The following is a 20745-nucleotide window of genomic DNA, read 5'->3' as shown; positions in this document are numbered from 1 at the left end:
TTTTATCTTGATAGAATTAAAGTATTAAGGATAGTTCAAATTCTTTAGAAAATATATATATATATATATATATATAAAGGTCGTGTTTACTTTACTTTGAGGTCAAAATAGTGATGTTTTGAATATGAAATAGGGTTAGATGTTATTTATACTAATTTATTGATCACATAAATCTATTTTAAATGAAAAGGGTGTCTTTGACCATAATCAAGATAAATAGTATTTTCACTTTTCCTTTTACATTCTTAATTCTTAGCTTCATACATTTCATTCATTTAATCATATTTTTTCTCAGGTTTCATGGATCCATTCATAATTAGATATTTTGGGGGTTTGGATCAAGTTTGCTTAATACACACTTCCTTACATATCTGGATCAATTGTTGTTTTGTGATTTTTCAAATCTTTTTTCTAAGTCATGTTTTAAGGTTGTATTTTGTCCAAAATTATTTCCAATTCAAGAATCCCTATATTTTACATTATCCAATGGATTTTTCAATCTAGTTCCTCTCCCTTAGTTACTCTTGCTTGTCCTTTTAGTAGAAACTAAGATTATAAGCTATGAAAATTGATTTAGTTTGTAAAACTATGTTTACTGCAAAATCATTATATATTTGCAGTTTGATTAGTTTTGAATTTTTTTCTCTAACATGAATTTATCACTTATCTCCAATTCGGCTAACTTTTTCGAAAGCATTGACTCATTTATTTCTTGTTGACTAAACTCGGTATTTTTCTAAATTGATGAACGATATCCGCACGAGGTACTAAGCTAAAATAAGCTCTATTCATATATGTTTGTATAAATAAATGTATTTTGACCGATAGACAGATAAAGATAGACATTCTAGCTAATGTTGTTCACAACTGATGATGGGATCGACATTTTTGCATTTTTTATGATACATTCAGTTTTTTCATTTTTTTTTTTTTGAGCATTTTAAAGCAAATTCTTACGTCAAATTGTTTTGCAGAGGTTTGTTCGTTCACTCACTGCAACAACTCCACAGATACGACAAAGAGCACTCTGGAAAATAGGAATGAATCATCCTCGATGTAGAGACAAAACAAGGTGATTGATTGATTAGTAGTTGCATTCTATTATTTCAAAACATATGATATGATTATTTATTTATCAATAAAGAAAAGATTATCTATGCACCTGAACAAAGCATTTACTGAACAAAAATTAACAGGCTGTGAAATCTTTCTAACCTTCCTCTCAATTAAATTATAGACTATCAGATTTGTTTGATAGAAACCAAAAGCTAATATAAGTTCTCTACCATCATCAGATAAGAACATCTTGACAGCAACCTGATCCAGTCTAGTAACGTTGGTCGGCTTCCACGGAACCGGCGCATCGTCAAACTCCATCCACTCGCCGCCAGTTTTCTTCAACACAACACGGCACTTGTCACTATCAATGTCGCCGAGGAGCACGCAAAATAGGCCAGGTGGACAATCAACGTAACAATGTGTGAAATAATTTGGAGTTCTAGTTCTCACATGATAGAAAAATTTATAGAACTTGTCGTCTCTCGGGTTGAAGAAGATCATTTGAATATCAAAGCTGTCTTCTTTTGTTTCAATCTTTTGCCACAAATGGATATGACCATCCAAAGGAAAATTTTTCAAGTCATATTCAATTATTTCCATCTTTTTCAACTCCTTCCAACGTTGATTTATATTGTCAAACGTTGTGAATTGTTTTAGATCAAAATCAACAACTACTACTTTATAACCCCTTGATAATGGATCGAAACCAATACCGTAAGTGAAATTAAAGTTGTATGTGGAATAACTCAAATCTTTCGAAAAAGGGAACTCCAAATTTGAATATGTTCTGGCCGATGGATTCCAGACGGAGACAGAGTATGGGAAGTCTTTAAAAGAACCCAAAGTTATTAGGCCGTCGCAGCAATGATTTCTCTTGACGCGCCATAGAATATCTTTCTCTGAACAATTGAGATCCAACAATGGTTTCAATTCGTTGTTTTCCAATCTTGAGAGGAAAAAATCATAACCACGAATAGAGTCCGCAAGAAACATGTTTTCATAAGAAGATGACTTTTTGGATTGACATAGATGTCCAACGGCAAAGCCTCTGTCACAAATGGTGTAGTTCCATTCCTTGGAAACTGATTTAAATCGAAGAAGAGACTTAACAGGGAGTCGCTTGAGGATGAGCTCTATAACATCAGCAGAAACTAATGGACGTTTTATGTTCATCTTTGTAGTACGTCTGGGGAGGGTTAAATCACTCGAATATGATATAAGATAACAGGAAATTAATAAGTCGAATTATATATATATATATATATAATGTTACCAGATAAACACAAATTCAAATCAAACTCAAAATTTTCTGTTAGAAATATATTTATGATAGAAAGAGATTTACATAGATTTGAAATATCTATTCTCATCACATGTTTGAAATTAGAGATTTGATCCTAATAAATTCCACGTTTATAGGATAAACAAAGGGAAAGAAAGAAAAAACATTATTTAAATAATAGTGTGCATATCTACTGTATAAAATACTTATAAAAGTACTATTGGCTACATAAACTACCCATTATACCCTTTATTTTATCACTTATTTTCGTCTCTGCCCATTATACCCTTTATTTTATCACAATGCGATCATTTGAGTATCCATAGAATGAGTAATTGCTGCTATTATTTCAATATTTACAGTTTTTGTTGTCCAGGTGCAAACTTTGGCTTTCATGGAAGTTGTTCACAGCGCTACAAGTAAGATTTGAGGGTCGGATGGATTTTTGGTTGCAGTGGATGCAATTAGGGTTTGAATTTTTGGTTTTGGATATGTTTTGCAAGGCATTTATTTCGAGTGGTGTAGTGATTCCGTCGATGCAATGGAGTGGAAGGACTCATTTTTGTTTGTCGTTCGTGGTATTCTCGAAATTTTGGGATTTCTCGTGGGAAATAGATGTTCGATTACATGTTTAACATTTTACTGCACAATGATTAGAACTTATATTGCTCGATCGGAAATAATTTATTGCTTTGTAGCAGGCATCAATTAGCTTGCAGGCTGCGTTAAGAGGTTCGTTAACTATATATATATATATATATATATTATGGTTCCAGAACAGAACAGGACAGACATTTTCCAAAGAGTTTTGTGCTTTGTTGCAAAGATGTCATTATCGGCAGGTGCAAATAGTCCAATCTTATTCCCTCCGAGGACATCTAAATGATGGTTAAAATCAAATAATCTTCTGTATATCAATTTATGTCGCAAACTTCTTGTTGCCGCACGATTCATGCTTTCACTGGTTAAATATTTCATAGTAATCGTACGACTCCTGAAACCTTTTCTTGTTTCGCATTCCTCAATTTAGGTTTCTTCTTCCCATTGGGTCAACTTCTTTTCTTCTTCCTCCCACTCTTCCGCCGTTTTTCTTCTTTTACCCAATTCAATGAAACTAAATGGCCGCTGCATGACACAAGTGAGCATGCTGTTGGGGTTCTCGGTGAAAATAAGGCATATATTCTATATTCTAAAGTTTTAATTGTAACATTTTCATTCCATTGTTGAATGTTTTGGTTTCCCAGGATGTTGGATGAGTATTTTAACTTATACCATTTAATCTACCGTGCAGTTACACATAAATCCTCTTCGTGCTGTTGTACAACTACGACCATCACTGCAACATCTCGATTCTAAGAAGTCTAAACATAAGTCAGAGAAGCTGGTGAGTTGTTTTTTTCCTAATTTGTAGGTTGATATCTCATTATTGAAATTGCATGTATCAAAACAACATCAAGAGTGGATAGACACCCCAAAGAAAATGACTTATATTTTTTTTGAGAAAAAATGTTTCTAGCACATATATTTCTTCAAATATTAATTCCACCGGCAAATAAATTTATAGAAAATTGTGTAAAAATAATATTGAAAGAACAAATCTAAGTGACTCTATTAAATTTTCTACAATTTTATAATATTTTGTTAATTGAACATTACCCAGTAATATTTTATTAGAAGAATATTATAAATATTGTAGAAACTTTTATAGAATTTCAATAATTTTTTTTACATAATTCTTATAAATATTATAAAAAAATATAATATGTATTCATATTAACAATATATATATATTTACTCACAAATAATTTGAAATAAAATATTATTTTTTATATTATTAACAATTTTCAATACTTAACATAAAAAATTATTTATCCAAAAATATTAAATCAAGAAAGTCATTAATATTATTATTATTAATTAATAATTTTATTAGATATAAGTAACAAATCTATATATTTTATGTGTATAAATAATAGTAGTAATTCATGAAATAAATATATATGAGCAAAAGTTTTTTTTTTTTTTTGTATTTTAATTTTAAAGAATCACATGAATAATATATAATATTTTATATTGAATTATTTATTGTTTGATTAATTTTATTATTATTAAATTATAAGGGTATGTTTATTATGCAAAATTAGGGTAAATAATATTAATTTATCTAATCTAATCTTATATTTAGTTTAAAATATATGATTTTTTATAATTATAAACTCGATGCTATAGTAGCATCTTGTAAAATTAATAGTACAATTTCTTTCTCTAATATTATTTAATTTCGCTTAATAAAATTTTAAATTACCTAATTTTTTAAATATTTGAAATCATTTTACATAAATATGATAATATTTTTTTATTTAATATTTATTTAAACTGTATTTTTACTTGACTATAAAATAATATATATATTTTAACTTTTATACATAGTAAAATTTAATCTAATATTTAATTAATTAAATTAAACACAAGATTAATTATATAGTTTATTGAACACCCTGTAATTATTTTCGGTAAAAAATTTCAGTTGCGGTTTTGCATAGTGACAGACAGACACAACCTAAAACCCAAACCACCGGCGAATGCACTCTCTCCACAACCGCTAAACCCTAACAATGGCTTCCTTCCTCGCCCTCCGCCGCGCCCGCCACCTCTGCACCGCCGCCGCCAGTCCCCTAACCATTTCTCAATTCAAAAAGAAGCTCAAAACCGTATCCGACCCCGACGAGTGCCTCAAAATCTACACCTCTCTCACCGCCGCATTCGACCCCTCCACATCGCCGACCTCCGCGCGCTACGCCTTGGAGCTCACCGTCCGCCGCCTCGCCAAGGCGCACCGCTTCTCCGACATAAAAAACCTGCTCGAGTCGCACAAATCCCTCCCGCAAATCAAGGACGAGCCCTTCCTCTCCTCCGTTATCCGCTCCTACGGCGTCGCCGGTTTGCTGGAGAAAGCCGTCGACACCTACACCGGAATGATCCGCCTCTCCGCTGCTGCTCCGTCGTCTCTCTCCTTCAACTCACTCCTCACCGCCTGCGTTAATTGCAGAGCCTTCGATCGCGTTCCCGCCTACTTCGACGAATTCCCCCAAAAATTAGGGTTCCAGCCGGACCAATTCTCGTTCGGAATCCTAATCAAAGCCTACTGCGAGATGAATTCGCCGGAGAAGGCGACGGAGAAGCTGAACGAGATGGATAAATTAGGGCTCGGAATCAGCACAATTTCGTTCACCACAATCCTCCACTCCATGTACAAAAATGGCAGAATCGACGAGGCCGAGCAGTTCTGGGATGAGATGGTAACCAAAAGAGGCTGCGTTCCCGACGAAGGATCGTACAACGTGAGGCTCAGCTGCATCCACAGTGGCAAGCCGGAGGCGGTCACAGCGGTGGTTGAAGAAATGGCCACGGCAGGGATAAAGCCCGACGCGATAACCTTCAACTACTTGATGACTTGCTATTGCCTGAATGGAATGATGGATGAAGCCATGAACGTCTACCAGACAATGGTGAAGACGAAAGGGTGCTATCCGAATTCGATGACGTACAGGACATTGGTGTTCTATCTGTGCAAGAAGGAGCGTTATGTGTCTGCTTATAAGGTGTTTAAGCACAGTGTGAAGTTCAATCGGATTCCGAATTTGGAAACTTTGAAGAATCTGTTGGAGGGGTTGGTGAAGGTGGATCGATTGGTCGAGGCGAAAAGTATGATTAGGACGTTGAACAAGAAGTTTCATCCCGAATTGTTGGAGGCGTGGAGGAAAGTTGCGGAGGATGTTGGATTGGATGGAGTTGGTGTTGAAGGGGTGGGATCATCGGAGGAGGAAGCTGATGATGACGATGGTGAAGCTGTAAAGGGTAGTAGATGAGGTGGTTCTTTCTGCAAGTTTTATGATCTAATGGGAGCTTAATTGCTCCCATGGCGATTGAAGGTTTCTATAGGTTATGTGCTTTTCGTCTTTTTCTTTTTTAGATTGCTGCATTTTTCTATCATATTTTTTCAGCTGAATCTAGAGCTGTAAATGAGCCTATAAATGAACCCAATTTAGTTGAGTTTGTCATTTTGTTCGTGTTCAACTCGTTAAGAGAACAACATAGACATTTGGAATTGGCACGAAAATTAGGATCGACACGGGAATTTAGTAGGTATAAAAGTATTTTTAAAAGACCAAAATGTTCGTACTTTATGAGATTATTGTTTTGAGACGGAAAGAGTATATATTTATTAAATATGAAAACATTAATTTAATTTTTCTAATAAATAATATCAAATATTCGCAAACAAATTCGAATTTGTTCATGAACATAACAAAGACAAATTATACTCATGTTTAGCTCGTGTAGCTTAACGAACGAGCCAAATCAAGCCAAATTCGCAAACTATTCGTTTGTTTTACAACTCTAGCTGAATCTACTATTATTCAATTCTAAAGGCAATCTAAAAGTTTAGATGGGAGAAAATTAAGACATATCTGATAATGAATGTTATTAGAGCATTTGATAAATTTAACCTGAAGACAAAAATACAAATGAACTACATAGCGTGACTTGCTTTGTAACAAAGACTACAAAGTGATTTATAGCATACCTCATGCTGCTGTGTTGGTGTTTGTCGTATCAGCAGGCTGTTTCTTCGGGCACAACGACGAAATGTGACCTTTTTCCCCGCATTCATAGCACGTGCGCCTCCTTATTTTCGAGCTCACAGCAGGTGTCTCGGCGTGGCTTTCTTGCACATTACTCTTTGGCATCACATTAGCACTGCTGTTCTTTACTTTATCTTCGATGATCGTTGTAGGCGCCAAGTTGGTGCCGCTGTTTTCTTGAACTTTACTAACTGCACTGACCATGGCATCGCTGATATTTTCATCTTTGGTCGTAGAACTGACCTTATCACTGTGGCTGTGGTTCTCTTTCGGGGCGGGTTTAGATTTTGGAATGGTTCCTTTCTTGGGCGGCACAGCACAGCTTATTCTCACTGGTCGTCCGCAGACAATGGTTTGATCGAGCTTCAGTGCCATGTTCAGCGAAAGACTGTCTGCAAAATCGATATGGGCGTAGCCCTTGAATTCGCCTGTTTCCTTGTCTTCACCAAATCGAATCGAAGTAATTGTGCAATCAGAGAACAGTTTCCTCAAATCAGCCTCGCTTACATCCCAAGATAGATTTCCGATGTAGATTCTGTTGTAGCCGTCCACAACTGCAGGGAAAAAATTCGACGATTTGGGTGCTGCTCTAGATGATGACTTGAAAGGCTGGATCTTTAAAAATAGGCCACCCCTGGAGGAGAGTAGAAGATTTCATGAGTGTAATAACCCATGGATTTGAATATTTTAGCAGTAGTCGAGTGACTTACATGTCGGAACCATCAAGGGCTAACGCTCTTTTAGCCGCAGCTTCAGTCTGCAATGGAGAGTGGTTCGGAACAATCAATAAAATTGGAACTAACAAAGCAATCTATTGTGTCTCTCTATCAACAAATCCCAATACAATTGAAAATTTTCGATTGAAAGTGTAATCATAACTTCGAAGAAAAAATAAAATCTACCTATTATAAAAGCTAATGCTATAGTCAAGCAATCTAGTTCAATAGGTTGCATAAACTGTAATTCAGCACAATGCTGACAACATTTCACACTATAATAAACAATACATGATACAACACATTAACTAACGACATATGACAATAATTTACACTACTACCATATTAATCTTGAGTTACTTGACACATGGTATGATGATGGACACGTATACTATATTATTTGAAAACATATGTTGTCTACAAGGTTTTTGTGTGCTGATTTGCACAAAAAGCGTAGTGATCAGTCCAATAAATAAGGAAAACCTACCTTGAAAGAGACAATGGCAATTCCTCTGAACTTTCCAGTGTCTGGAAACTCCATACAATCAACATCTGTAATGGAACCACAACTTTCAAAATAACTCCTAATATCATCCTCAGTCGAGTAGTACGGTATGCCTCCAACATACACTTTTGTGGATGGCTCCAATTCTTTTCTGCTACAATAACACCAAGAAAATGGTAGAAACGTTATGATATATTATTAGATCAGCTCAATATCACAAAAAAAAGGGAGCATTTTCAACAACATACAAGAAGTTCTGTTTTACAGTAGGTACATAAACAATACCAGCAGCATCGAACAGGAAGGTTCTATAAGTTGCATTTTGAACTATATTTATTTGTACACTATACTCTACGTATGACTTGGCTAATTTCAATCACACACACCTTTAAAAACTCAAACTAAATATGATCTGTTAAATGGCATAAATCTAAGCATTTGATTGAGCCACTTACCTTTCAGTGTTTGGACACGCTTCTGCAGCTCCATTCGCTTGACTGGCCTTCGGGTTGTGCACCTCCTTGACTTCCTTGCTTTCAACATTGTTCTTAGGCTTCTTTTTATTCTTAGTTTTCTTCTTTTTCTTTTTTACCTGGGCTGGATTAATCTCTTTCACCTTTTCTACGGCCTCACTTTCATCCCTCTTTCGTTTTTTTCTTTTAACCTCACCATCCGACTTCAGTTCAGTTCTATTCTTTTCCTCGACACGACCACCAGCAGTTTGTTTTTGTTTAACAACCTCTGGATTATTCTCTGCCTTTTGTCTTTGTTTTTCTCTTTTCGATAGCACAGGCTTTTTAGCTTCTGTATTCATAAGGATCTTTAATGACTGCAATTCTTTTGTATCAGTACTCCCGAGTTTTGTATTCTTCTGTGCTTCCCCTGCTGCTAAGAGTTCAGCTTTAGCAGCTCTCAGTTTTTGCTTTAGCTTCTTGTTTGATAATACCATTGTGCTTCCGTCTTTTTGTTATTTGCAATACACTACAAACGAATCAAACCTGGAAAGCAGAAGAAAGTTTCAAATGCACAAGAAGAAAAAGATGTGGAACAGAAAGAATACGATGGGACAACAATCTATTACTAAACTGGTCATAATTCGGTGAAAATAAGCTCAGAAAAATTAAACTAAAACGCATCAAAAGTTGATGTCATCCAGCACATGATGCAGTTGTTGTCTACGACAGATTCCTCAATTTTCTTTAATATGATTAAATATGCAAGAACAAGCACCGGTTGAAAAAGGTAACGTAGAATCGTAAATAACATTCCTCTAGACTCTAGTAAATCTTAATAGTCCGGCAGAAAAAATCTAATTTTGCACAATGGAAACAAAAAGAATAATTCAAACAGGATTGTGTTCAATTTAGTGTTTCATGTGAGCGTCCGTAGCTATCCGAAGGTGCAACAACAATCGTGATTACTCCTACGAGCTCCCCCACTCTCTATCATATAAAGACACATAGATATACTCAAGGGGAACCCCACCACTGCACTTCAAGGCAGTCCAGACTCTACTGCTAATCTAAAGGTAAATATAAATTTATCTTATGTAACACAAGCTTACGTGAAGTAAAACAACTTCCGTTGGCGGCGACAAAAAACAGGCAGCACAGAGGATTCGCCGCGGCGGCGTGCGGCGGCGCGCGGTCTCTCCTATCAGGGTACTTCCGATTCTGTCTTAAAAACACGCCAAATTACAAAGCTCCGTATAGCTTTTGATCTTAATTTTATTCTTATTTATCACAGTCTAAATTGGGCTATGATTCTATAATATGGGCCTTAGCCCAAATAAAAAATATAAGCCCGTTAATATTGGGCCAGCCCAATATTGGATTGGAATGATAGATTATCTCCGATGCTCCGGTGAGCTTGGTCACTTCGCAGAGGGTAAATCGAAGGGAGCATGACGACTCGAATCGCGCCAGGTGTGGGCGCAAATCTTCTGGGCCAGCACTCTGCCGAGCGCAACCAGGACGCCACTGTCTACGTCGGCAATCTCGACACCAAAGTAATAGTTTTTGTTTCTCTTCTTTGTCTTTTAGGTTTGCTTGGTGTAGTGTTAGAAACCTATTGTTGATGGGTGGGTGTGGAGCTAGGGTTTTTGCTGTACTGAGCATGGATATGAAATGGTCTTTAGTGTGCTCTTTACCTTTTTTTTTTTTTTTTTTTTTCTTTTTGTACCTTTTTCTGCTGATTCTGTTCCTCAATTATCTCTCGGTTTTGTGTGCTTGCGGTGATGACTTCCTTGTTTTGTTAATAAAAGCATGAGCCTATCCGTTATTTGTTATAAAGCCTAAGGACTTAATTTCGTTAGAAACTGTTATTGAGGTTACTGCGTAAAATTGCATCTTTTTATACTTGAGATATGGAAAATGTCAAGAGTGATTCAATGCCTCGCGTGGGGGAATGAGCAACCGAGTAATTTGGTTGGCCGAGTATATTTTGTGCATCAATCAGGGTGTAATTTGTCTCCCACTGTAATGACTGTAAGGTTATTGCTGTAGTTTACATCAGGTTAAATACTAGTTGAAACCTGTTGTTCTTGCCACTTCATTCAATATAATATGACACATGATGCTATTGTACTGTATGCTTGTAGTCGTTGCTTTCAGTTAGATCATTTTGCCTTTTGCATCTAGTTTTAATTTTTAAATTTTTTTTTATTGTTTGTCCTACAATGGTTCAGCTCAACCTTAAAGATGGAAAATCTCTAAATCTTTTTTGGCTCTTGGTATGCTTGGTAGTATTTTTTGGGTGTTTGACTATTGGTCGAAATGAATTCTTAGTCTTTCCTGTTAATGTGGCTTGCAGGTCAGTGAAGAGTTATTATGGGAGTTGTTTGTACAAGCAGGTCCAGTTGGTATGTGTAAAATAGCTGTTATTTCATATATTACTTTTTCCCCTACATTTTGTGCTTTATTCAGGCAATATCTATTATTGTAAGTTGCTTATACTGAAGTTTAATCAGTGTTATTTACTATAATGCCAAAATCAAAACACATGTTTCTATTGGTGCAAATATTTATTCATCTATACATTGACATCAAATAAAAGTTTGCAGATAAATATATTTCTGGGGAAATGCTTAAGAGACAAAATATGTGGAAAATTTTACAAATTCCTAATAGAAAAGGAAAGAGTTAGAAAGTTGGATTGAAGTTTATTCAAATTTTTATGCACCAATATGACGTTAAAAATAGGGACTTGTTGATTTATACATAAATAAGGAGAGGACAAGTAGAAAGAATCAGAAAGAAATTATAGAAATATGTAACATTTAAGCTAGAGCAGGATATTTCTGATGATTGACTTATTCATAGGATCTAAATTACATAGAGGATAGAGGATTTAGATGGTCATCAATATTGTGGATAGTGTCGACTTGTCAAGTCAACTTGTTAGACTTCCAAGAGGTCTAATTAATTGAAAATCCTATTGTTGGGTTATTTACTTCTACGGAATTGTTCCATATATCTTTATGTTTCAAGCCACACATCTTGTATATTGCAGTCAATGTATATGTACCCAAAGATCGAGTTACAAATGCCCATCAAGGTTATGGTTTTGTGGAGTTCAGAAGTGAAGAGGATGCTGATTATGTAAGTATTATATATGCTCTCCAATTTTTTGTATTTAACATTCCTTGTTTTGAGTCCCTCCTATAAACTTACATATGCCTGTTTCTTCAGGCAATCAAGGTCTTAAATATGATCAAACTATATGGAAAGGCCATACGTGTGAATAAGGTACACACCTTTGATTGGATAAGAGCATTTGTTAATAGTCTGCCAGTTTTCACTGGTTGTAAATTTGTAATCCATTGGGATGTGTCTTATTGATGTTATAAAGGTCAGTTATGTTCTATGTGTGCAGTGAAAATTTTCATTATTTTTCTTGTGTTTTCCAGGCATCACAAGATAAGAAAAGTGTGGATGTGGGAGCAAACCTTTTTATTGGGAATCTTGATCCTGTAAGAGTTCTTAAGATTTCAATTTATATGAGTGTCCATAATTTTTTTTCTCATCAATTAGTTTTTTGTTTGCTCCTAAGGTCTCCCAAATATTGCAGTTTTATGCCCTAATACTCATCTCTGGGTAATTATGCTCTTTGTTGCATCAAATCTGTAACAAATGCATCTTATACCTGCCTGTTTGCAGGATGTGGATGAAAAACTCCTGTATGACACATTCAGTGCTTTTGGAGTCATTGTTACAAATCCAAAGGTCAGACCTCTGCTGTCTAATCACACTACCTTCGAGTTCTGATGTCTGTTCTGTTTGTATTGCTCTGCAAAAATACATGGGTGAAGCAAAAATTCTTACACAACTGAGCTTATAATTGTCCATGTACAATTAATAATGATAAGGTTATGCCTGATGAGCTCTGGTTTCCTTGTTATCTGAGTGAGATTTACTGCCTCAAACTTAGTTATAGTCTTCAACAGTACACTTTTGTTGTTTGTACATCTCATTCTAATGGTATGACAGGTGTTTGTAGAATTATCATAAGGCATTATTGTTCAGAAAATCTGTAGGTATCCTACAACTTAAAATTTGTATATATGGATTGTTAGTTCATTGGTATACGTGATCTGTTAGTAAAATGTAGTAGGTTTTGCCGTATAGAACATAACAACTGGCTACGTCTTGAAAGTAATTGATATTCTTATGATCATTAAATGTTTGAATACTGGATGTTTAAGTGTATTGGATTGATGTCTTTAGTAATTTGAAAAGCTTTGTCTATTTGTACTGCAATTTTATCTTTGCCTTCTCTTTTTCCTTGAAATGCGAAATATAGCTTTCTGCCAATTTTGGCAACTTAACCCATCAAGGACTAAAGTTTATTCTCATCTGTTGCTGGATCTTAAATTTGGTGTTTGCAGATAATGAGAGATCCAGATACTGGGAATTCACGTGGTTTTGGTTTCATTAGTTATGATTCTTTTGAGGCCTCTGATGCTGCTATTGAGGTAAATTTCTGCAGATGCTCTTTTATAGGCCCTGACAAAAAAGTCGTTCATAAATTTTTATCAAGAATGTAAATGTCAGTCTTCTATCTAATTGAGAATTTTTATCTTAATTGGTTTGAAGCATGCTAAGAGGTTAAATGTAATAAGTTCCCTTTTTGCATTGTTCTTTGTGGCATGCATGATCATTGTGGCCTAAAAACTTAAGTCCCTTAATAGTTATTATATTCCTCTCTTCATTATTATGAAATCCTATTCACATGTCTCCAAGGTAACTGTCTTAAAGCTAGATTGAAAATCTCTTTACATTTATCAATTCTGTATGTATGTCTGGGTGCACCTGAAGTAGTTCTTCTTAAGATTATGTCGTTTTTCAATGTGTTCTGGTGTGTCATATGTAATGAATTTTCACATCCAAATGTATCCGATTTAATTGTCTTCTCTTTGTATTTATCGTCTAAAAATCTACACTTGTGAAATGTTGACCTCTGAAAGGAATGAAACGGTTTTTAATACGTCAAAACCCAATGCTTTTCATGTTTTCAGACGATGAATGGCCAATATCTCTGTAATCGCCAGATTACAGTATCTTATGCATACAAGAAAGACACAAAAGGAGAGCGGCATGGTACACCTGCTGGTAAGTTTGCATTTTTGGATCCTTGTGGTTCTCATGATGAGTTTGTTTCGAATCTTAGGAAATATAAACTTATCTTAGTTGGTAATCTGTGAAATAATCTGATCACACCATTCATCAAGAAAATGCCGCAGCTTGCAACCCAGAACAGGAAATACACTGGTGGCTAGTTTGTGCTTGTTTCATGCAATGAGATTTCAGATTTAAAATGTTCGTTCTGATGCTGTTATTTTATTCTATTGTTGAATTGCAGAAAGGGTTTTGGCTGCAAGCAATCCAACTACCCAGAAAAATAGGCCTCACACAATGTTTGCGAGCGGACCTCCATCACTTCCCCAGGCAAATGCTGGCGTTAGTGCTCCTGTACCTCCACGGCCATTCGCAAATGGCAGTGTTCCTCCATCTCCTATCCCGACACTTCGTCCGCCACCTCCACAACCCCAACAAGCTGCCTATCCACCAATGCAAATGGCTGCTCAATCTTGGCAGGGTCAACCACTTCAACCTGGTCCACCTCCTCCAATGCAGCATTTCGGCAGCATGCCACCACCACCACCCCAAGTGGCTCCACCTATGGTCAGGCCTCCTCCACCACCTTCTGGACTTGCTGCTCCACCTATCTGGCGGCCACCACCACCACCTCAGCATCTCACTGGCGGACCACATTCCATGCCACATATGTCAATGCCTCAACAGATGCAAGGCATGCCGCCTCCACCGCCACCACAGTAATGGTAGAAACTTCGATGGTATACTCTGTTGCTGCCTATGAGAGTTTACCTCTTTGATTTTAAAATGGTTGCTGTTGTTATATCCCTAGCTAGGAAATGTTTATGCGGTGGACAAGAATATCTTTTTGGCCGTTAATTGCATGTTTCATCTTTCTTAATGTGCAATCTGTGTTTTGCTGAGATGATAATTCTTGATAATATAGAATTACAACTTTTATAATCTCTCCTCATAACAGCTAATTAGCTTAGGACACAGCATCTGAGCACATATTGCAGTGTTTATTTGAACTTCTTATATATCTTCCATTAATTGTCACACACCTGTTGCAGTATAATCATAATTAAATATTGTAGGAACCTAGATGGCATGGGATCCACAATCAAAAGAGGAATTTTATACTGTTTGTTTTTATGTTGTCTCAGCATATGCTAAATGTCTTGTGATTGGTACTTTTGCATTCAATAGCTGGAATTTGTTGACATTTTAGGCCCCTGAAAAAAGTTATTTGCAAATGAGTATGGTGTTTGTAGGTGGTGGTGTTGAGTATCAAAAGGTGTATTTTGTTGGACAGAAGAAGAGCATCATGGTTTCATTGGACACAAATAATTCATGAGAAAGCAATAACAATAATAGATCTAATGAGCAAGAACAGAGAGAGAGAGAGAGAGAGAGAGAGGTTGAACAGTAATGATGGGTCTAAAAGCTATAGATCCTTTAATCATTTGTTATTGTTTCCCCTTTCCAGCTGATACTTACCTGAACAGACCTCCCCATGATTCATCATCATGATGCAGGCAGGCAGGCCATCTAGATTCCATTGTGGTGGAGGTGCAAAGTTCGAGAATGGCACGAATGATGCATCAATCCAGATTGGTATTTTGCATGGGGATATCTTCCACATTTGCAGGTTACAAATCCATGCTAATATTAATTTATTATAATCTGCTTACTGCTATGCCTGCCTGCCTACCTGCAACCATATCAATTTAATTCAGTTCCATTACTACTACTACTACTATTCATCAAACTCCTGCACTAAAAGCATTAATTCATTCTCAACTCACTCTATGTCATGCATGGTTCTCCATGATGTCTGTCAGTCTGTCACTCATTCATTGATGAGTCAGTCTCCATCTTTTAACTAATTTCTCATCTCCCACCAACAAACATTTAATCTACCACTGCTACAATGCCCTACTTGTCTTCTTCTTCTTCGTTCACACTAGTAGCAGTAGAAGTAGTAGTAGCAGTAGTATATACAAATTACAGTACACCATTTTTGACTTGTTTCTTAGTTAAAAAATTACAGCACTCACTCAAAATGCATGTGGGTGGAAAAGTTGTTACTTGAATGAATATGAATAGAAGAATACTGTACAAATCTAATATATATATGGCAGTTCGTTGTTGTACAGCATAGGTGCAAAGTGCAAACTTGATCATAGATATCTTTTATATATATATATAGATGGCTCTGTGAAAAGTCGAGCTGACGCTGTTATTTAATTAGCGGGTAAAACTGTAGAGAACAGAATCTTTCTGATAGATCATCGATGGCGTGAGAATAGATACATATAGAGATAGATATAGAGATAGATTGGTTTTGGGTTGAGTGAGAAACACGAAAAGGGTAGATGCATGGAATGGAGTTGGCAGAGGTGAAAATTTTAATTTAATAATGGCGATACAGATAATACTACTACTATAACTTAACAAGCACCCACTGCACCTTCTCTTCTCTTTACTTTCTGCCATTGATGATATGGAATTCAATTCTGCTGCTTTTCAGTATTATTATTTATGTGTACGTACGTTTGCTTGCATGCATGCATGCATGGTGTACGTGTGCGTGTTCTGTTGGATATTGCCAACTTTCTTTATTATTACAACTCTGACCAATCTCGATGCATCACTTCCCATTCATTGCTTTTCCTCTTCTCAAGATATGCATATATTTTTAAGGCTGCGCTTTGTTTTCCTTTTTTTTTTACCAATGGCTTCTCTCCTTATTTATTGTACTATTGTTTTTCATTTTAAATTTTTTAAATTTAAGTAATATAATTCAACAAACCAAAAAAAGACACCTTTGGATATGCGTGATTATAGTAACTAGTTGTATCTTCACTTCACCTCGTGCAAACACTACAAGAAAAAAATTATTTTTGTAACAAAATTTTTTTTTTTTTAAATCTATTTTTTTTTGTTACTAATGACATTAGAGACGGAATTAGTAATGGAATTACGTTAGCTATGTGAACTTTAGGGACGAAATTCCGTTACAAATATATTATTTTTTTGCAATGAAAATAGACACCTATACTTTATTTTTGACAGACTTAATTTACCTTCTTCCTTTTTTGTAATAATTATGTTGTGATCAATACTTCTGAGTATTACTATTAAAATACTAAGTTCAGTTTTGTTTGTAATTATGAGATTGAGTAGTGATTACATTTTAGTAGTCGAGCCAAGTAAAAATGGTTTAATCCACCTTAAAAATATTTAGGCGAAATAATTTTTTAAGTGCAACATTTACCTGTTGTGGCAATTTACATTATGTATGCAATTTTTTGGTATTCATTTTATAATTTTAATTTTATTTAATAAATATTAAAATAATTAAGTCAAATCGGCCTATCCTGTTAAATAACTTGTCCCCGCACTTGGCCACTTTCTGGTCCTAGGAGCATTTTATGAATTTTATACATATGAATATTAAAATGAAATTATGAAAAAAAAAACCTTAAGATTTAATACAAAAGTTAAAATTATTACTATAAAACATTGATATTATAGGACTACTAATACTATAGCACGAATTAACCAGAACTAAAAATCAGATTTAATAATATACAAGTACTTAGAACCATCGATGATGACGACTTATAAATTCCAAAAAAGAAAAAAACAGATAAACAGTAGGCCTGGGCATTAACTATTTGTTTAAACTAAAACCGCTAAAACGACGCCGTTTTGGAAACCCTGCGCCGGCTCTGATCGGAGGAACGCTTACTGCACTCCGACGGCGCGAAAATGGCGGACCAAATGTCGGAGAAAGCTTCGACGATGATGCCGTGATAGTTGCCGGAATTCAACGACAGGAAGCACTGTAAGAGCTGCTCCAAATCGGCGGGATCGAACATTTGCTTCTCCAGAATCATGTCCGCCATCGAATTCCTGAAATCCTCGTACGGATTCTCCGATCTCTTCACGATCGCGTAGCTCTCCTTCACTTTTCCGTCCACTGTGCACGGAATCAGCTTCTTAAACACCGAGAGCCGCGCCGGAATGTCCGCCTCCACCGCCGCGGCGGCGCCTCCGGAGGCCGTCGATCGGGCCGCCGTGCGTTTGGAATCTCGTTTTTTGTATCTCCGGTGAGGAAATTTTCCGGCGAACGGTTGTGCGAAGTTTTTGCGACGATCGGAGGAAGAATCCGTTGAGAAGCTAATTGATGGGGAGAATAACGTTTCTGCTTCCTCTTGGAGACTTTGCTCGGCGGCGGCGGCGGCGCCGCCGCCGCAGCCGCCTTCGCTGCTGAACCATCCGCTGTCGGCGGAGGAGGTGCTCAGGCGAAGCCTGGTGGGGACGTTGATTTTCTTCCGGTTCCTTTTCCCGCGGCTCTTCTTTTTCTCACCGGACGGCGGCGGCGGCGGCGGCGGCGGGGAGGGAGCTGCGGCGTTGAAGTCGGGGGTTTTCCGGTGAGGCGGCGGAGGGTGGTTTTCGTAAATTCTGGCGATGACGTGCCAGTTGTGTTCTCTTCGCCATTTGAACTCCGGCGAGCTGGGAGCGGCGATTGTGAAGGAAGGGGCGGGATCTTGGGGCAGGATGGAGGGGTGCTTTGATCGGCAGGACTGGAGAGTGGTGGAAATGGCTCGAGAAATTCGAAGTCTGAATCGTTTCGCCATTGTTGTGGAATGGAAGCTTCGCATGACTTTTAATTTGTGTGAAGAATGCCTTTGTCTGGATTATTGATAATTGCACTTTATATAGACACGACAAGTACTACATATACATACTGTATGTTATATGTACGGGTATAAGTATATATATATTTTATAATATGAAAACTTGTCCCTGCTTAGGTAATATTGTATTTGATTGTGATTTTAAATTAAATTTAATATTATTTTTTTTATAAAATATTTATCAAAATATTATGTCACTAAAATAAAATTCAAATAATATTTTATTTCAAATTAATTTTAAATTGAAACCAACTAATGCATAGTCTTGTAAGGGTGTGTTTGTTTGGGGGTTTGGATTTTGAGTTGGGATTTGAATAGTAAAAATTTTGAATTTGAATAGTTGTATGATGTGATATAAATAGGTGATGATGTGATGTTTTGAATGTAAAATTGATTTTTAGTATAATATAAAAAATAAAAAATAGGTGTTTTGATTTGATGTTTTTGAGGGAAAAATTTTGGATGAATAGTGTGTCTAAATCTCTCAACCGAACACATCCGTTCAAACTCTAAATGCCTTTAAATTTTGCATGATATTAGTTTTGGTTATAATATTACAAAATAATAATAATAATAATAATAATTGAATGAAGTAAAATATTGGGGTTGGTGGAGGACTGAGCGAGCGCTTGTGATATATTTCTTCACGGGACGCCATTTGGAGGCTCCCAAATTTTAAAATAAAATTTGATGGTTGTATGACTGTATTCTTTCTGTCACTTGAAATATGGTTTATATATGGTCATGTCTATTAAACAATAAAGGTGAAAACAATGTAAGGATCGTCCTGCGAAATTGTTGGATTTATGACCGTGAGATTATAGTATTATTTATGAATTAGACTTAATAAATAACAATTTGGACAAAAGAATAATAATAAGCAAAAAAAAAAAACATATTTTTGGATTTATTTGTTTTTAATTATTTTCTCTTTTCAAATTTGACATGTTGAAGTATGCCTTTAGTCTCTTTCACCTTAAAAATATAGTTGGAAAGTTGTAACAGTAGAAATTCCTTGAACAATAGTGTATTCCTATTGCACCATTAAATAAAAAGAACCTTTAGACAGGTGTTCAGTAAAACTTTTATATCAATCAAACAAAAATTGCAATGTTCTAAAAGGTGGTTTTTTTTTTTTTTGTTTATTAAGGGATTTTTATTAATTTCCCAAGTTAGTTATTTTTTATTTTTTATTTTTCGGAAGCTAGTGAGTATGTATTACACACACAGTCTGTTTATTTGTTAATAGATGTCAATAATAAATTAATACTGAAAACAATTATAGTAAAAGAATTTTTTTTAAAAAAAAAAAAAGTTGCCATGCAAAATGACAGTATTATTACTACACATCTAATAGATTGACCAGCTTTATTTGCATTAATTATTATTCATGCTGTCCAAAAGTAACTTTATTCTTAATTCTTTTGTGCCTGTGCAATAAATAACACCTATCTACCTAAGCATGCCCATAATGATTTCCCTATACATATCAAGGCGCTCTTCACATATTTTTCAATTTTTGATATTATTGGTTAACAATAATATTTTTAAATAGTATTTTTTTTATCATCTAATTTTTATTTATTTATTTTTTTTATATAAAAATATTTTATTTTTTCATTTAATAAAAAAATATATTACTTTTTTAATCTATAAACAATAACAAGTACACGTACATTAAAACATATGTTAAAAAAATTAAACACTTTTTTTTTTGTGACAGATGGTGTATTATATTAAACTTTTTTTTTTTCAGAAAACATAATTATATTAGATAATATTTATTATTTTTAAAATTTTGTAAAATTCTAATGGTGTGTTTGTATTGTGACATAATTTGAAGAAATATTTTTTTTTATATAAAATATAAAAAATTATGTATATATAAAAATAATAAATATATATAATACTATATCCGTCCCACATACCGTGTCTGCTATATTGTATACAGTATTTTAAGAGGGGTGTAATTAGTAGATAATTAAGAATATTTTAGTGAAAATAATTATCTTATAATATAAATAATTATAAATTAAGATTAATATAACTAATTAGTTTAATTAAAATTTAAAAAAATTAAAATTAAAAAGTTTTAAATGAGATTAAAATGTATAATTATTTTTCAGAAAAAGAAAGTGACATGATATGTGGGACGGACAAAAACGGCAACGTGGACATGGTATATGGAAGCCAGGGAGTATATTAATTTGTTATTGAATAAACGTGTTGAGTTT

The 20745-nt window shown here is 35.1% G+C and overlaps 5 protein-coding genes across 8 annotated transcripts; 2 read left to right on the top strand and 3 right to left on the bottom strand.

The window, feature by feature from the left end:
• Nucleotides 1-990: 990 nt before the first annotated feature.
• On the bottom strand, nucleotides 991-2237 carry LOC127248520 (F-box/kelch-repeat protein At2g43270-like). The gene is made up of 2 exons (XM_051270883.1): nucleotides 1163-2237; nucleotides 991-1027 (listed from the first exon to the last, which is right to left on the bottom strand). The coding sequence occupies exons 1-2, from the start codon at nucleotides 2230-2232 to the stop codon at nucleotides 991-993; spliced, it is 1107 nt and encodes a 368-aa protein (XP_051126840.1). The 5' UTR covers nucleotides 2233-2237.
• A 463-nt stretch (nucleotides 2238-2700) lies between these two features.
• LOC127248605 (pentatricopeptide repeat-containing protein At4g36680, mitochondrial-like) lies at nucleotides 2701-7106 on the top strand. 3 transcript variants are annotated; one of them, XM_051271042.1, is made up of 3 exons: nucleotides 2701-2760; nucleotides 3633-3725; nucleotides 4869-6296. In XM_051271042.1, exon 3 carries the CDS (start codon nucleotides 4957-4959, stop codon nucleotides 6208-6210), a length of 1254 nt encoding a protein of 417 aa, XP_051126999.1. In that variant the 5' UTR covers nucleotides 2701-2760; nucleotides 3633-3725; nucleotides 4869-4956; the 3' UTR covers nucleotides 6211-6296. The 3 variants fall into 3 exon arrangements, 1 of the variants encoding a protein (XP_051126999.1); XR_007838124.1 differs by lacking the exon at nucleotides 2701-2760 and adding an exon at nucleotides 6966-7106 and having other exon boundaries at nucleotides 4869-6273; XR_007838123.1 differs by lacking the exon at nucleotides 2701-2760 and adding an exon at nucleotides 6966-7102 and having other exon boundaries at nucleotides 4869-6283.
• On the bottom strand, nucleotides 6787-9909 carry LOC127248604 (phragmoplastin interacting protein 1). 2 transcript variants are annotated; one of them, XM_051271040.1, is made up of 5 exons: nucleotides 9773-9909; nucleotides 8664-9206; nucleotides 8191-8362; nucleotides 7698-7744; nucleotides 6787-7621 (listed from the first exon to the last, which is right to left on the bottom strand). In XM_051271040.1, exons 2-5 carry the CDS (start codon nucleotides 9155-9157, stop codon nucleotides 6931-6933), a joined length of 1404 nt encoding a protein of 467 aa, XP_051126997.1. In that variant the 5' UTR covers nucleotides 9158-9206; nucleotides 9773-9909; the 3' UTR covers nucleotides 6787-6930. The 2 variants fall into 2 exon arrangements, with proteins under 2 accessions (XP_051126997.1, XP_051126998.1); XM_051271041.1 differs by having other exon boundaries at nucleotides 8191-8359.
• Nucleotides 9910-10083: 174 nt separating this feature from the next.
• On the top strand, nucleotides 10084-14765 carry LOC127248663 (uncharacterized). The gene is made up of 9 exons (XM_051271121.1): nucleotides 10084-10216; nucleotides 11020-11068; nucleotides 11719-11807; nucleotides 11898-11954; nucleotides 12116-12178; nucleotides 12366-12431; nucleotides 13094-13180; nucleotides 13724-13817; nucleotides 14068-14765. Exons 1-9 carry the CDS (start codon nucleotides 10112-10114, stop codon nucleotides 14544-14546), a joined length of 1089 nt encoding a protein of 362 aa, XP_051127078.1. The 5' UTR covers nucleotides 10084-10111; the 3' UTR covers nucleotides 14547-14765.
• Nucleotides 14766-16455: 1690 nt separating this feature from the next.
• Nucleotides 16456-18484, bottom strand: LOC127248664 (transcription repressor OFP7-like). The gene has a single exon (XM_051271122.1). It carries the CDS (start codon nucleotides 18473-18475, stop codon nucleotides 17504-17506), a length of 972 nt encoding a protein of 323 aa, XP_051127079.1. The 5' UTR covers nucleotides 18476-18484; the 3' UTR covers nucleotides 16456-17503.
• Between the last annotated feature and the right edge of the window lie 2261 nt (nucleotides 18485-20745).

The sequence above is a fragment of the Andrographis paniculata genome, unplaced genomic scaffold, assembly GCF_009805555.1.
Source record: "Andrographis paniculata isolate CXL003 unplaced genomic scaffold, ASM980555v1 Contig34END, whole genome shotgun sequence".
NCBI classification, from domain to species: domain Eukaryota; kingdom Viridiplantae; phylum Streptophyta; class Magnoliopsida; order Lamiales; family Acanthaceae; genus Andrographis; species Andrographis paniculata.
Note: the sequence above shows the minus strand (reverse complement) of the source record. Positions and strands in the feature narration are given on the sequence as shown.

What these genes read in the sequence shown, in the direction of transcription:
- LOC127248664 (XM_051271122.1), bottom strand. Translation starts at nt 18,475, where the DNA reads ATGCGAAGCTTCCATTCCACAACAATGGCGAAACGATTCAGACTTCGA.
- LOC127248520 (XM_051270883.1), bottom strand. Translation starts at nt 2,232, where the DNA reads ATGAACATAAAACGTCCATTAGTTTCTGCTGATGTTATAGAGCTCATC. An exon ending in TCAGTAAATGCTTTGTTCAG is followed by an intron (nt 1,028 to 1,162) that starts GTGCATAGATAA and finishes CCTATTTTCCAG; the next exon opens with AGTGCTCTTTGTCGTATCTG.
- LOC127248663 (XM_051271121.1), top strand. Translation starts at nt 10,112, where the DNA reads ATGACGACTCGAATCGCGCCAGGTGTGGGCGCAAATCTTCTGGGCCAG. An exon ending in TTATTGGGAATCTTGATCCT is followed by an intron (nt 12,179 to 12,365) that starts GTAAGAGTTCTT and finishes GCCTGTTTGCAG; the next exon opens with GATGTGGATGAAAAACTCCT. An exon ending in CCTCTGATGCTGCTATTGAG is followed by an intron (nt 13,181 to 13,723) that starts GTAAATTTCTGC and finishes TCATGTTTTCAG; the next exon opens with ACGATGAATGGCCAATATCT.
- LOC127248604 (XM_051271040.1), bottom strand. Translation starts at nt 9,157, where the DNA reads ATGGTATTATCAAACAAGAAGCTAAAGCAAAAACTGAGAGCTGCTAAA. An exon ending in TTGCCATTGTCTCTTTCAAG is followed by an intron (nt 7,745 to 8,190) that starts GTAGGTTTTCCT and finishes TCTCCATTGCAG; the next exon opens with ACTGAAGCTGCGGCTAAAAG. An exon ending in GCCCTTGATGGTTCCGACAT is followed by an intron (nt 7,622 to 7,697) that starts GTAAGTCACTCG and finishes ACTCTCCTCCAG; the next exon opens with GGGTGGCCTATTTTTAAAGA.
- LOC127248605 (XM_051271042.1), top strand. Translation starts at nt 4,957, where the DNA reads ATGGCTTCCTTCCTCGCCCTCCGCCGCGCCCGCCACCTCTGCACCGCC.